At 37.4% G+C, this 13,996-nt stretch overlaps 1 protein-coding gene across 3 annotated transcripts in view; it reads left to right on the top strand.

The window, feature by feature from the left end:
- The window catches only part of CUL5 (cullin 5), a 34,616-nt gene extending 23,421 nt beyond the window's left edge, over window positions 1-11,195 (top strand). For 2 of the 3 annotated variants that reach the window (XM_072405431.1, XM_072405438.1), the window contains exons 11-20: window positions 1,097-1,161; window positions 1,354-1,425; window positions 1,584-1,716; window positions 2,814-2,945; window positions 4,508-4,631; window positions 5,524-5,699; window positions 7,279-7,440; window positions 7,583-7,701; window positions 8,506-8,629; window positions 10,412-11,195. In XM_072405431.1, the coding sequence (XP_072261532.1) occupies window positions 1,097-1,161; window positions 1,354-1,425; window positions 1,584-1,716; window positions 2,814-2,945; window positions 4,508-4,631; window positions 5,524-5,699; window positions 7,279-7,440; window positions 7,583-7,701; window positions 8,506-8,629; window positions 10,412-10,606 (1,302 nt within the window). In that variant the 3' untranslated portion in view covers window positions 10,607-11,195. The remainder of the gene's footprint in view (window positions 1-1,096; window positions 1,162-1,353; window positions 1,426-1,583; window positions 1,717-2,813; window positions 2,946-4,507; window positions 4,632-5,523; window positions 5,700-7,278; window positions 7,441-7,582; window positions 7,702-8,505; window positions 8,630-10,411) is intronic. The other variant, XM_072405447.1, reaches the window with a different exon arrangement.
- The last annotated feature ends 2,801 nt before the right edge of the window (window positions 11,196-13,996 follow it).

The following is a 13,996-nucleotide window of genomic DNA, read 5'->3' as shown; positions in this document are numbered from 1 at the left end:
GTTTCAAAGCCCTTACCTCTAACAGTGTCAGTAGGGGACAATCTTTAGCAGATAGTGTTCAGGAGTCTTATAAAGATGATTTGTTTTTTTCCCTCTCACTGCCCCTTTGGTCATATCTGCACATCATCTATTAACATTGTTAACATTTCCACAGAGAGAGGCTGTGGAGAAGGCAGCATCTCAGGAAGCAACAATCTTCTTTCACAGTTGGGGCTGTCTCTTTCACTGCACACATTTATAGTTATCAAAACTGACATCATTACCGACCAATCACAAAAGGTAACACAATGGTTTATTGATTTAGTAGAGATTTTGAGTCTGGGGGTGGAGAAGAAGTGACATTCCAGTATATGTATCTCATTCTAAGCCTAATTTTAGAGCTTAGGTCCACTTAAAGCAGACCTAAACTCAACATTTTCATTTTACATAAAAGTGTAGACAACCCTTATATGTAAAGCAAAAATGTTAACTACTTTAAGTGCAACACCCATTTAAAAAAAAAAAAATACGTCACGCATCCCAGGAGGCTCTGGGTGCTCCTTCTGCGCAGGCCCTAATCTCAGGCATGCGCAGTGAGATCAGCTCTCTTTTTTCTCACCCTTTACGATGGGTACGTCACCCGATCTTGCACCTGTGCAGTGCCAGTGACGCACCAAGAGGACAAGAAAAAGACGGAAGAGAAGAATGAAGATGTCGGTGCTCGCCGCTTCCTCAGTGCTGGGACGAAGAGGAATTCCAGTACAACGTGGGACCGGATCAAAGGAGGGTCCAGCCACACTGAGGGATCTGCGGGGTTAAAGGTAAATGTGATTTTTTTTTTTTTTTTGTTTTCAGTTTATATTTGCTTTAACAATTTTTACATTTATTGAAGGTAATTTGTGATGTAAACAAACTTCTTTCTTATCTTCTTATCTTCTATCTATTTTTTTTTCAAATTTGCATCTTTGGGGTCTATACAAATGTTTTCACCCAACTTTTACCCAATATGTGAACTTTTCATCTAGAAAATGTTTGAATAGACTTTTAATGTATAGTATGTTTTGTCGGCTTTAAAAAGGAAACAGACATTTTCTTTTATTCTTTTATTATCCTCTAGGCATACAAGGCCGTGGTAAATGATGCAACAATATTTAAACTGGAGTTGCCACTAAAGCAAAAAGGGTAAATTACTTTTTCTTGATTTTTGGGGAGATTTGGGATTGGTTACTTTATCATACATGACAAATGATTCCCTGAACATCATGGGTTAGCTTAGAAAATGCTGTAAATAAACACCATCCATTGTAGTGTTAAAGAAAAAAAAAAATCCTTTTATGTAGACCATTAAAGCAACACAGACGCTTCTCCTTTCAGACTGGACAAGTCCTTTTTGATCCGTAATGTAAGACACCCATCCAAAACTGCACAGACTTATCTATATAATGCGTGAGTAAATACTTTACCTGGAATGGCATACAAACACTTTGAAACACAAATATAATTATTTTATAAATGCTCCTTGTTGTAACAAATGTTTCCTGAGATCACCTTGTAGATATATGTAAAAAAAAATTAAATGGAATATTGGAACATTATTGTTTTAGGGTGGGCTTGAAAACACAGCCTGAGTCAAAGTGCCCGGAATTACTTGCAAATTACTGTGATATGTTGTTAAGAAAAACCCCTCTCAGTAAAAAACTCACTTCAGAGGAAATCGAAGCAAAGCTGAAGGAAGTGGTATGTGACTTTTTATTTATTTATTTAATAACATGTTGACAATTTATTGCATTTTGTCTACAGAGCTTGTGGGTCATGCACATCAGACCCAGTTCTCGACAGTACCTTACTATCTTGTGTCCTTACAGCAAATTCATTCACAAAATTAACTTTTTGCCAAAAATCCTATATTTTGATCATAAGTTTAACAACCATTGCCTTTTACAGCTTTATAAAATTATGTAAATATAAAACAGTGCAAATCAAGACATGTTAAATATTCCAAGTAGAATATTTAAAATGGCCATGAATTCATGCTTTCTCATTGGCATCAGGCATATGTTCTATGAATTTCTGCCAAACCTGAAAAAACAGGTTACTTTTTTTATCGTTTGACCCTTTCACTTCAGAAGCTGTAAGGCGACCCTGTATTGTAACACAACATTTCAGTAATCACCCAAAAACCGCTGGTGGTGCGCCCAGCTAAAATGGGGCTGGGGAGGACACTGCACTAGGAAACTCCATTTGGGCAACATACTAGATAAATGTCCCAAATGGGAATCAAACTGGGGGTCACTGCATAGCATGGAGGATCTGAAATACCACCAAATTACTGCTTATTTGACACTGATCTCTGACCAGCATTGTAAAAGTTAAATCTAATGTGTATAAACCAACAATTCATGTAGGTGCAGGCAAACTGTAGTGCTAGCTTGCACATATAGGTTTTATGCCAGTTTAATGTTCTAATATAAGTGCAATGGTAATGAGCCATATACATGGCTAACCAAGTTTACTATTCTATAATACCAGCGAAGAAAGCGTGCACATTTTTGGTGAATTTTAGTTTAGGAAACTCCTTTTAATTGATATGGACTGATCTAAAATCATGTTAAATGAAGCTTATCAACCAAGGTAAAAAAAAAATGAGCATGTTGCTGAAGTGATAGACTGACAAGCATAGAGTATAATGACCGTATTACAAAGTAGTTTTCTTCTACACAGTTTGAGTAAAAGTGGATGTTTGCATGCTTTAGTCTTTTTAGAAAACATTAAATTTGATTGTGTTTTTTAATGATTTCAGCATGGTTTAATAGTATTTTTTCTAATGTACACAGCTGCTGGTGCTTAAATATGTACAGAATAAAGACGTGTTCATGAGATATCACAAAGCTCACCTCACCAGGCGTCTGATTTTGGACATCTCCGCAGATAGTGAGATTGAAGAGAATATGGTGGAATGGCTCAGGGTAAAAAAATTATGTTTTTGTTGGATTTAATCTGTTTTGTAAATAAGTAGAGTTTTATAGAAATTGTGGAAGAGATACTTAAGGCAAGCATCATCATGAATTTAGTGCTGTTGAAAGTTTTTGTACTGGGTTGTCTTGCTGCAGGTAGAAGCAAACATTGGGTTTACAATGAGTGTGGATGCTCTGTAATTTGGTGCATGTGGATACTTAAATTAGGAGGAGAGGATTAAAAATGGACATCACAGAACGGGGTCACAGTGGTGAAATAGACCTTGCAGAACTAAAGTCACTGAATATTATTTTCACTTCTTTTATGCCTTCAAGGCCTATGGCACAGAAGGTCTGTTTACATCACAACAGAATGTACATATTTGTTAGAATGTTAACTCATTCATAACAAAAGGGCATTTAGACCCGAATGGTTAGTAAGCGTTGAAGCCTACTCCTTATAACCGATTGGGGTTCCTAGGTGTTAAATGTATGTCCTTTATACGTCATTCAGTTTTGTATTTATTCTTTCAGCTGGAGTTGGCGTCTAACGTGCATAAAAAATGTGACCTTTGTAGATTTCACTTGTTTTCTGTCAATTATTTTTTTTTCACTTTCTTTACATTAGTACATTTTTGTTTTCATCTTCCATATTGCTGTGTATGTGTGTTTAAACTTTACCTCAGATAGTTATATTTTCATTGCATTACATAAAGGAGCACTAAGATTTTGTTAGCACTGGCACAATTATTTCAGGCACAGGCAGCTTTTACTATGTGTATTTACTATATTGGCAGTTGTGGGTCTGTGCCTAGGGCAGCACCAAGCCTCAAATTTTACAAGTTGTAATATTTTCGTATGTTCTTTTCTTTGGACATCTCTGGAATACCGTAATTATTATTTTTAATAACCAGTGTTATATAGTGCCAACATATTACAGAGCGCTGTACATTAAATAGGGACTTTTGTGGCTCATTTCTTTTGTTTGGTCTATACAGATTAGAAGTAGTCCTGTATATAAAAAAGACAGCATGCTGCCTCATGTTGCAATATAAGTTCCCCATAAAAGGCTTAATCCTTTACACCTGCCCAGGGCAGTATAATAGGCCTGAATTATGAAAGCTTTCCAAGGCTGGAGAGAATACACTTTTGGAAGTGAAGCTGGGTGGATCAGAAAACATGCAATGGATTTTAAAAAATCATTTGCTATTTGCTAGCAAATGTTTTGAATCTTGGACCAGATCCATTCCAGGTTTGCTGAATCACCCTGCTTCACTTCTGAAAGTGTATTCTCTCCAGCCTTGGAGAGCTTTCATAAATCAGGGCCAATGTCTCAATACCGCCTTGCTTCTATTATCTATATAGCCAAATAAAAATAACTTTGCCAAAGTTTTATGGGGTTTTTTTTCCTCTTGTTTCTGCAAACCCTTGTTTCCCAGCTGCTATAAAAAGTTCTAAACATTTATTTTTCACATTTTGTGCCACCAATTATCAGTAACAACCCCAAAATATTCCATACCACTTAGTAGCTTAATTTATTGGCAACATTTTGATATGTCTTTTGTATTTTAAAGGAAGTTGGAATGCCTGCTGATTATGTAAATAAACTGGCTCGGATGTTTCAAGACATTAAAGTATCTGAAGATTTAAATCAAGCTTTCAAAGAAATGCATAAAAATAATAAACTAGCACTTCCAGGTATGAAAAAAATATATATTTTATTCAGTTCTGCATTTGTAGAGTAGAGAAGACAAAATATTGGTAATAATGTAGTATGAGAGTTTCATATTATATTTTCCTAGTCATACAGTGTATTATGGGGCATTCTTCTTAAAACTTTTGCCAGTCCTGTATGTCTCTGTGCAGTATTCTGTAGCAGGGCAAGAGCAAGTGTCTAGACTGAAGGAGTTGCTGATGACATTGGGGATGACATTGGAGATGACATTCTGTAAGGCTTTATGTAAACAGATGCTCCTGTCAAATACAACATGCTAAGATACATGTGTTTGCATTCAAAACACAATGTTTAAATAAAAAATGCTACATTTGACCTGCTTTGCCTACGATCCTAATGTAGCTGGACCTATTCCATCCAAAGCATCTCCAAGAAGGTCAAATCCAGCCTTTGAACTATTTGACTCTTTTGAAGTCAATAAGAAACTGCTGACCTTTGTTTGCAGGCATTTTCAAATATAGGAAAACAAAACCCTTGAACAAAATCCCTTTTTCAAGCTGCCATATGAATGATGCTAAAAAAATATTAGGACCTGCCATTACTGCCTATTTTGCACTCCTAACCTGCATACTTCAACATTAGGATGGGGATGAATTTGTACCATGAATATAAAGTTGGTATAGGTACTTCCTGTATTTCTTTCATAATTGGATATAAGGTGCTGGATGCTGGTGGTAAATCTATGGGGGGGGTGCTAATCTGTGATTAAATGTCCCTAAGCAGCCATTAGTGTCTGCCTTTTAGCTTTGTTTTCTGATAAACACAAAATTGATTGAGGTAGCCAGGTACCTTTCAAAATCATGATAATTTCTTCCTATTTCTTATTGTTTTGTTATTGTCTTTCATTTATGACAGCTGATTCTGTGAACATTAAGATTTTAAATGCGGGTGCATGGTCAAGGAGCTCAGAAAAAGTATTTGTGTCTCTTCCCACTGAACTGGAAGACCTCATCCCTGAAGTAGAGGAGTTTTACAAGAAGAACCACAGTGGAAGAAAACTGCACTGGCATCATTTAATGTCTAATGGCATTGTAAGTAATTCTCCCTTAGGACCGGTCATTAAAGCCAGATTCATTAACCGCCCTAGCAGAAATCCCGAGTGTGACTCGGGGTGGATTTTACTTGCAAAAAGCGGTAATCCTGAGTCACACTCATGGTAACATTAGAAGCCCCCTTACCTTTGCCCCGCAATCCAGCAGCGATCTAATGGTCCCGCTGTGATGCTGGGACGTTTCTAAATTAGGGGGCGTGGCCAGGTGGGAAATATAAAAGCAGATTACCGAGTAATCTGCTTTTAAATACTGCTTTTAAATGGTTATTACAGTAAAAAAAACACCACACAACATATAATAAAAATAAAAGCACACATTTTAGTGCACCAAACATCATTGCCCATTGCCCTGATTTACATTTTGCCCACTATTATCCCTGACCTTTTGACATTTTTTGATAAATTAGTTTTTTTTGATAATATACATTGTTGTAGTCTATTATTTCATCATTTTTTTATAATTATTATTTATAATTTATTATTATATTATAATTTATGATTAAAATATAATAAATAAATATAATTTTAATACCCGGAAGTTAATACTAAGAATTACAGGCCCACAATACAAACAAAAATTTCTATCCAAAAAAATTAGAATCACTTTTTACATCAAAAAACTGACAGAATTAGAATGCTAGGGGGTTAAAGCGCAGGCAAATCTTGCTTTTCAAGTGTTCCACACAGAGACAGCATACATTTCAATATAGGTCACTAATGGTAAAGGTGAATACAGATGTCACTACCCATCCTTGACCTGATCAGCGGAATGTTAATGAGTTTTGTTGCCAGTTTTCATGGTATACTTCAATCAACTCTGTTGTACTGTTCAGTGTACAGTCTAGTACCAAAACGCTGCATCATTTTACAAAATGCATTTAAATGTTTATATCAATCTTGGAAGTAAATGAGAGTACAGTCTATTGTACCAGTCCTACAATATTATTGTCTCTTCCCAATTTGCATAAACAACTCTGACTTCTAACAATTTGCAGAAACTTTTAAAAATTTGATGAATCCATCTTTATCATTAAAAGCTTGCCTTGTACTTTAGGTAAATGACTTTGATTTGCCTAGCTAGTAATTATTTCATTGTTCTGCTGGAGTTAGGAGAAAACATTTTCTGTCTCAAGTGATCAGACTGCAGCATTGTATTCAAATGGCAGGTCACAAAAAGAGAGGCTGCAGCCGGGGCTGATCTGTGTTCAATCACCTGATTTGAACAGCCAAAAACTGCACAGGAATTGGGATTTACAAGATTGTGTCATCTCTGGGATTGGCACTTTAAGCTACATACACGTCGAATTTCAGTTGCTGGCAACAATCTTTTGTGATACACTTCACATTAAATGACCTGTATTCACATAGCATGAAAAAAAAAACCCCATGTTTGGTCCACGTTAAGTAGTTGTAAAATACCAAATACATACAGCTTCCTCCACAGTTATATGTATTGGAGCAAAATATGTATTATATCTGAAATTCTAGAAATAATAGCAGCATCTATGTTTGATGAGCTCATTTTATCCCTTTATAACCACTGTTGTTTCACATTACAGATAACCTTTAAAAATGAAGTTGGACAGTATGATCTTGAGGTGACAACATTTCAGCTGGCTGTTTTGTTTGCTTGGAACCAGAGGCCTAAAGAGAAGATTAGTTTTGAAAATCTAAAACTAGCCACAGAATTACCTGATGCAGAGCTGAGAAGGACTCTTTGGGTATGTGTAAATATTTTGGTGATTGGAATAAATTTATAGCCTTTCTATACAAATATATTTTTGTATTGTGCTTTGGTTTATTGCTGTTCTGGATATATAATAACAATCGTTAAATGTGTGTTAATTCTTTTACCTAATTCAGTCTCTTGTAGCATTCCCAAAATTGAAGAGGCAAGTTCTGTCATATGAACCACCAGTGAATTCTCCTAAAGATTTCACAGAGGGCACCCTGTTTTCAGTAAACCAGGAGTTCAGCCTAATGTAAGTGTCATTAAATGTTTGGCTTGATTTTATCTGTTTATGTAAATAACACAGATGTGCTACACACAATGACAGAGTTTTGCTCGAGGGCTACTCATGTCACAGGCTCAAGTTCTAGCTGGATCTTACACAGGGTTCAGGATGTTCTCCTCATCCAATGTGATAGTGCTGGGCCAATGATCAAGTACAAGGAGAGGTAGTGAGACACTAGCCTATCTTTGCCAGTACCATGCATTTTTTTTTTCTTTGAGCAGGGAGCAAATTAATAATACATTAGTGCTTTTATTAGAAAATTTGGATATGCATGTTTTTATTTCCTTGGTTTTTATTGGGAATATAATGTAAACAAAAAAATCAATTTTCTTCAAAATAATGTAAAACATTGTGTTTGGAAAAAATAGAAACGTGCCTATATTTACTGCAAAATATAAATCTGCTGATTAAAATTTAACATTAGTATTTAATGTACGTAGAAGAATGATAAAACTCAGTATTTATTTGTGTTTTACTTTAGGAGAGCTTTATAAACCTTTCACACTATGGTGGGGTACATTGGGTGGTAGTGGTTGTGTAAATTTTTAGCAGTTGTGATCTTTCAGTTCCTGAGCCAGCATTTGCAGCAGTCCAGGTACAGGTGCATTTTAAAACATCTCTAGAACAAATATCTGTTTGTGTCTATTTTAAACAGCAGAGCTTCTATTTAAATAAATAATTTATTGAAATCATATTAGTTGGAAATTGCGTTTTACAGCTTTTTTTAAAAAAAAAAAAAAACAAATGTTGTTCCTGCTTTCTTTTCTATAGAAAAAATTCAAAAGTTCAGAAAAGAGGAAAAATCAATTTGATTGGGCGCTTGCAACTCACAACTGAGAGGATGAGGGAGGAAGAAAATGAAGGCATTGTACAGCTGCGAATACTGAGGACACAGGTATGTAGCAGGACATCTACTGTGTTTTACAATCCATTATTGCACTTGAGCAATTTTCAGTTTAAGATTACACCCAATAATATCTACTATAGCCACAACTCTATATATGTTATTGGTCCTGATTTAGGAAAGGTAATTGTTTCATCAAGGCTTGTGCTCAATTTTTATTCACTAAAAAAAATTTCTGTGCTCCTCTTCCTATTGACACATTTGTATTTCCGTCATTTGTAATATTTTCCATGTAAATAAGGCAGTCTAACATATAGTATAGTAAAACAACCATTTGGAAGACTGGGAACCTGGAAAATGTAGAGGATGAGACTGACAGGTTTGAATTAGGAGAGAAAGTCACTGCTGTCTACACATAACCTAGCCATGTAACTCATGTAACAATTCGAACATCGAGTTAGGGCTCCATTTATGAGGCTTCCATATGGCACAGTGGTTTGCTTTACAAATGTTCATTGTATTCATGAAGTGTAGAACCAGTCCACAAAACGGGAAAAAATGTCCCCATCCCTCTGACAGATATAAAAAAGATGTCTCACCAGCACATCATAAAGGTCAGGAGGTGGGCACAAGCAGACTCCTGTGGTCTTCCCTGGTGTTCAGTCTGCTGTTACTGAACCACAGATATATATGTACCAGGCTGACATGAAATTTATAGCATTTAGTACCTTAGGTTACCGACTCAAGTATTCAGATCAGAAATTTTGACTTTTTGTGGCTTCACTAAGTGCATACTGATCCTGGTCAATGACATGACCTGCAGTGTCAGATTTCTCAGTGCACAGACCTATTACTGTTCTGAGGATGAACAAGCTGTTGGCTTATTTGACTATTAGCAGGATTTGACCTTTTCTAAGCCTCTCGCAATTCCATAGGACAGGAATGTCAAACTCAAATACACAGTAGGCCAAAATTAAAAACTTAGACCAAGTCGCTGGCCAAACGTGAAATTTATTGAGAAAATGTATTGCCGAGGAACAAATTTAGATCAATCCACTGCATGCTCTTCTCATGTGTTCTTGTTTTACTTTCTTTACTTGTTTTACTTTGCCAGAGAATGCAATGTGAAACCGAATGAATTGCTGCATGCAAAAGCTCTATGACAGTTCCGTATTATTTCCGTTAGGATTTTCTAATGAGCTTACCTGTCAGTATAAACTCCAATGCGGGACCACGCATAGGCAGAGAGGCCGCTGGTCTATAGACGCGAGTGATGCCGCTACTACAATTCCCGGCATTACTTGCCTCTTTAAAACAATCCAATGTGGGGCCACGCATAGGCAGAGAGGCCGCTGGTCTATAGACGCAAGTGATGCTGGGAATTGTAGTAGCGGCATCACTCGCTGCAATCAATAGTAGCAGCAGGCCAGCTGCAATTCGTATTAGGAATTCTTTTGAGGGCCAAAAAAAAAGGACGTGTCAGGCCAGATTTGGCCCCCCTTCCCTAGGAGAAGGGGAAGCAGCAGAAGTAGCCAATAAGTTTTGAATGACAAAAATGAGTTTAAAAGTCTGCTGCTTCTCTATTTACTATCCAGTCCAGAGGAGGGGGAGACCTGTGAATGTTACTTTACTATAGCATAGAAAATCTCTGTAAATCTCAGAACTGGGTTGACAGAGATACAACTTCCTATGGCATGTAAAACAATTCCCATGTACATATCTTATCTGTTTATTTAGCCGTTTAACTGATGTTCATGACTAAAACAGCAAAGCTATCCATTACTGTATTCTTGGTTATCTAATATCAGCCTGTCCTACAAACTTATTTTCCAGGAGGCCATCATTCAGATCATGAAGATGAGGAAGAAAATTACCAACGCTCAGCTGCAGACTGAACTAGTAGAAATTTTGAAAAACATGTTCTTGCCACAGAAAAAAATGATTAAAGAACAAATCGAATGGCTCATAGAACACAAGTACATCCGAAGAGATGAGTCCGATATCAACACTTTTATCTACATGGCATAATCTGGAGGCCCGCCTGACCGGTACAGATAAGACGAGTGCTCCAAGCAGGTCAACAGGAATATTTATACGAAAACGCGAACTCACTCCAGACTTGTTTTACTGCATAAATATTCCAGTCCCCTGCCTTCTCCAATGAAAGGACAGAAATCTGTTGCCAATGTCATTCTGCCAGCATGACAGCATCTCGTCCACTTTGCTTTTACCAGCATGCTGTTTTAATGGAAATCGTTTTGAAAGAACTTGTGAGCTTGTAAAGTAGAATTGTCCAAACCAGAAAATCTCAGATTTTTTTTTCTTTTTCTTTTTTTTGGTAAAGTAACTACTTTTGCCCCAGGGGAGGGGAATTTCACAGTTGCACTGATGAATCTCTGTTACTGTTAGACTTTAAGTGGGGGGGGGGGACAGAAAATCAAACTACAAAAAGAAAATACTACCACAGAAATAGCACTTTCACATTTAAGTATTGCATTAATTTAACATATGCTATCGTCCCTTCCTGCACAACTTTGTGAATCTTTTATGCATATCATAATTTGAAGAGGTTTGTATTAATTCGTGGACATGTTGACTCATAAAACAATGCTTTTGATATATTGCTCTTTAAATGTGTGTTCAATCTAAGAAGATCTTTGTAGGATACAGTCTATTGGGATATTGTAGAAGATTTAAGAGCTAATAACATTTTAAGTGGACCTGTCAATAAACCCCCTGATCGTTTGGTCCCATAAATCAATGGGCAAGAACATTAGATTTGAAATATATAACTTGGATAAAGAAAACTTCTCTAGAATCCTACAGTGGGCAATCATGTGACAAAATGCCTAGGGTAGTTGGCTTTGTGATCTCTGCTAAAAAGGAAGATTGACCAACCTAAACCCTGATATGTTTACTGTGCAACGATCATATGGATAGTAACGCATGTGCTTCATCCCTTCTGCCATTGCATATAAGGTTTAGGTATACCTCCACTCACTGTAGAATTAAAAGATACATCAACAAAAGATAGAGCAAGTCTTTTACCTTCAGGTTTGACTAACCTGAAGGCCCAGGATAACTTCCCTTACCAATTACAAGGTTGCCTCCATTTTTGCTAGTGTCCTGCGGGATGGACTTTATGTTTTCAGCTATGCTGTTTTTTTCCTGTATATTTTTAAGATATTTCTAATATCAACAGCTACTGGTAGATTCAGGCTGATACTGGAAGTCAAGAATTAGCTTTCAAACATTGGTTATTCCATTTTAATAAATATTCTGGAATTTTTTTTTCTGCAACAGGCCTGCAGCTGTCTTTGAGCTGTGGTAAAATGTTTGTATCTGGGCTCTTTGAAAAGCTGGGTAACCAATGTTATGCACACCAGGCCAGTATCCTGGGTTTTCTTTGGGTCCAAACTGTGGTAATTCTTCACCTACCATATATCAGAGCTGGGGACCACTTCTGACCCAGTAGTTACAAATGTATCTTTACCACCCCTGCTCCACTAAACTCAATTTTTTCCTGGTTCAGTCAGGAACTTGGTGAATCCAGACTTGGAACTCTTTGCCTTATTATGTAAATTATCATTTTAGATGTATTTCAGCCTGTGACCTCTTTACCCAAAAATGTAGAGGTTGTTTCTTTACTAATAATCAGTAGCCTGAAATCAGTGTATTCAGCTAAATCCTGTCCTGGCAAGGAAACTCCTTACTGGTGGATGCTTGTATTTAAAACCCATCTGTTAGTGGTTGGAAACCTTTTTTAGAATTGTTTTCAATAACAGGACTGTTCATCTCATCCTGGTTGTGACTTTCCTTTGCCATATGACTGTGTAAAGCAATGTCTGTAGCTTTAAATTTCAGTTGTGACATTCTCCTGGAGGCTTCTTTTCTCATCTTACACATAGATCTCTCAGTTTATATGTGTAGGGTACTTTGACTGGTTTGTGGAATCTTCATTTAGAAATTGATCTGCATGGCCTTAAAGCAAAAAACATGTGTATTAAGATGCTACTGTACTGTCTGGTAAATCTGACCCTACACATCTAAGAAGCTGCTGCCAAATCTTCAGACAATGTCTTTGAGGGTGCGCCCTCCACTTTCCAGAGTGGGTGGAATGATTTGTCCAGGATGTAGCATTTCTGGGCTGCAAAGAGTTTTGCTCCTACACTTACTTTGGTCTCTTACCTCCAACCCTAATTAATTTACCAGGTCTGTCATTGGTTCTTTTCTTTAGTGAGATTTTCTTATTTTTGTAAAACGTTACCTGCATGTCCCCAATGCTGCATTTTTGAGGGGCCTCAGCATTAGGTTGTGCCATTTAGCCTCTTGGGATTCAACATTAGGCTGGCTTTATTGTTAGTTCTCCTAAACCCTTATGGTATCTATATTCTACCTAGAGCAGTGCTCGCCAACCTTTCGGATCTCATGAACCACTAAATCCACAAAATCCGGACCGTGGGTGCACGCGGAGCTGTGTTGTCACTTAAAAGGGAAGAAACTTCCCCCAGAGTGATGTCATAATGTCAGAACACGCCCACTCTCCCAATGCAGGCTCAGACCGGCTTGCTGAACATCCTTGGGGGACAGTAACGCAGGGCTGTGGATGCAACAAAAGTTGTGTCTGCAGCCCTGTGCTACTGTCCCCTCGGGATGTTTAGCAAGCCAGGTCTGAGGCTGCGATGGGAGAGTGGGGGGGTTGTGTCCATAGGGGGGACAGAGCCACAGACCACAAGTTGGCGACTGCTCACCTAGAGGACCTTCTGTTGAGAGAGTAGTTGGACAACATTGCCTTACATTGCAACAGCTCACAATTGAAGATTTTGAACCTCTCTAGAGGTCATTTTAGGACTCAATTAGGTGTTAGGATTGATTAGATCTAGTCTTGAACACAGCTTGAGTCAGTTTCCAGACTTCCTGTCTCAGATTTGAGTTCTGATTATCCACGTCTGCATGAAAGTCCTAGGTTTGATGTAAGCCTTCTTTCAGGCAGTTTTCCTTTTTTCTAGGCCTAAACTTTTCAGCGTCAGTCAACAGTTTCTCAGATTAGCTAGGCTACCACTTGGTCTTTTGTTCATTCTTTAAGTTTTACTAGTATCCAGCCTTTTCTGATGCCACCTTTGTGTTTAAGGTCCTATATATCATACTTATGTTGCCTGAGGTCCTTCATGAGCTGCAGGTGGTACACAATTTTGTACTGTTGTCCTCTAGGGCTTGTCTGTGTTTTTTGTATTTTGCCCACTGGCACTGTCCCTCCGTTTTATATGTTCAGTATTGCTTGAGCCATGGTAGTAGAGGGAGTTATCCTGAGTTGCCATATAGTTATACAGCAAGGAAAATGTCAATATTCACAGGACAGGTGGAAACCTGAAAGACCCATGAAAGCCCATAAAGAAGGCTGCTTACAATCTTGATAAC

Source organism: Pyxicephalus adspersus, chromosome 1 (assembly GCF_032062135.1).
Source record: "Pyxicephalus adspersus chromosome 1, UCB_Pads_2.0, whole genome shotgun sequence".
NCBI classification, from domain to species: Eukaryota; Metazoa; Chordata; class Amphibia; order Anura; family Pyxicephalidae; genus Pyxicephalus; species Pyxicephalus adspersus.
This window is presented reverse-complemented; position numbering and strand designations above follow the sequence as displayed.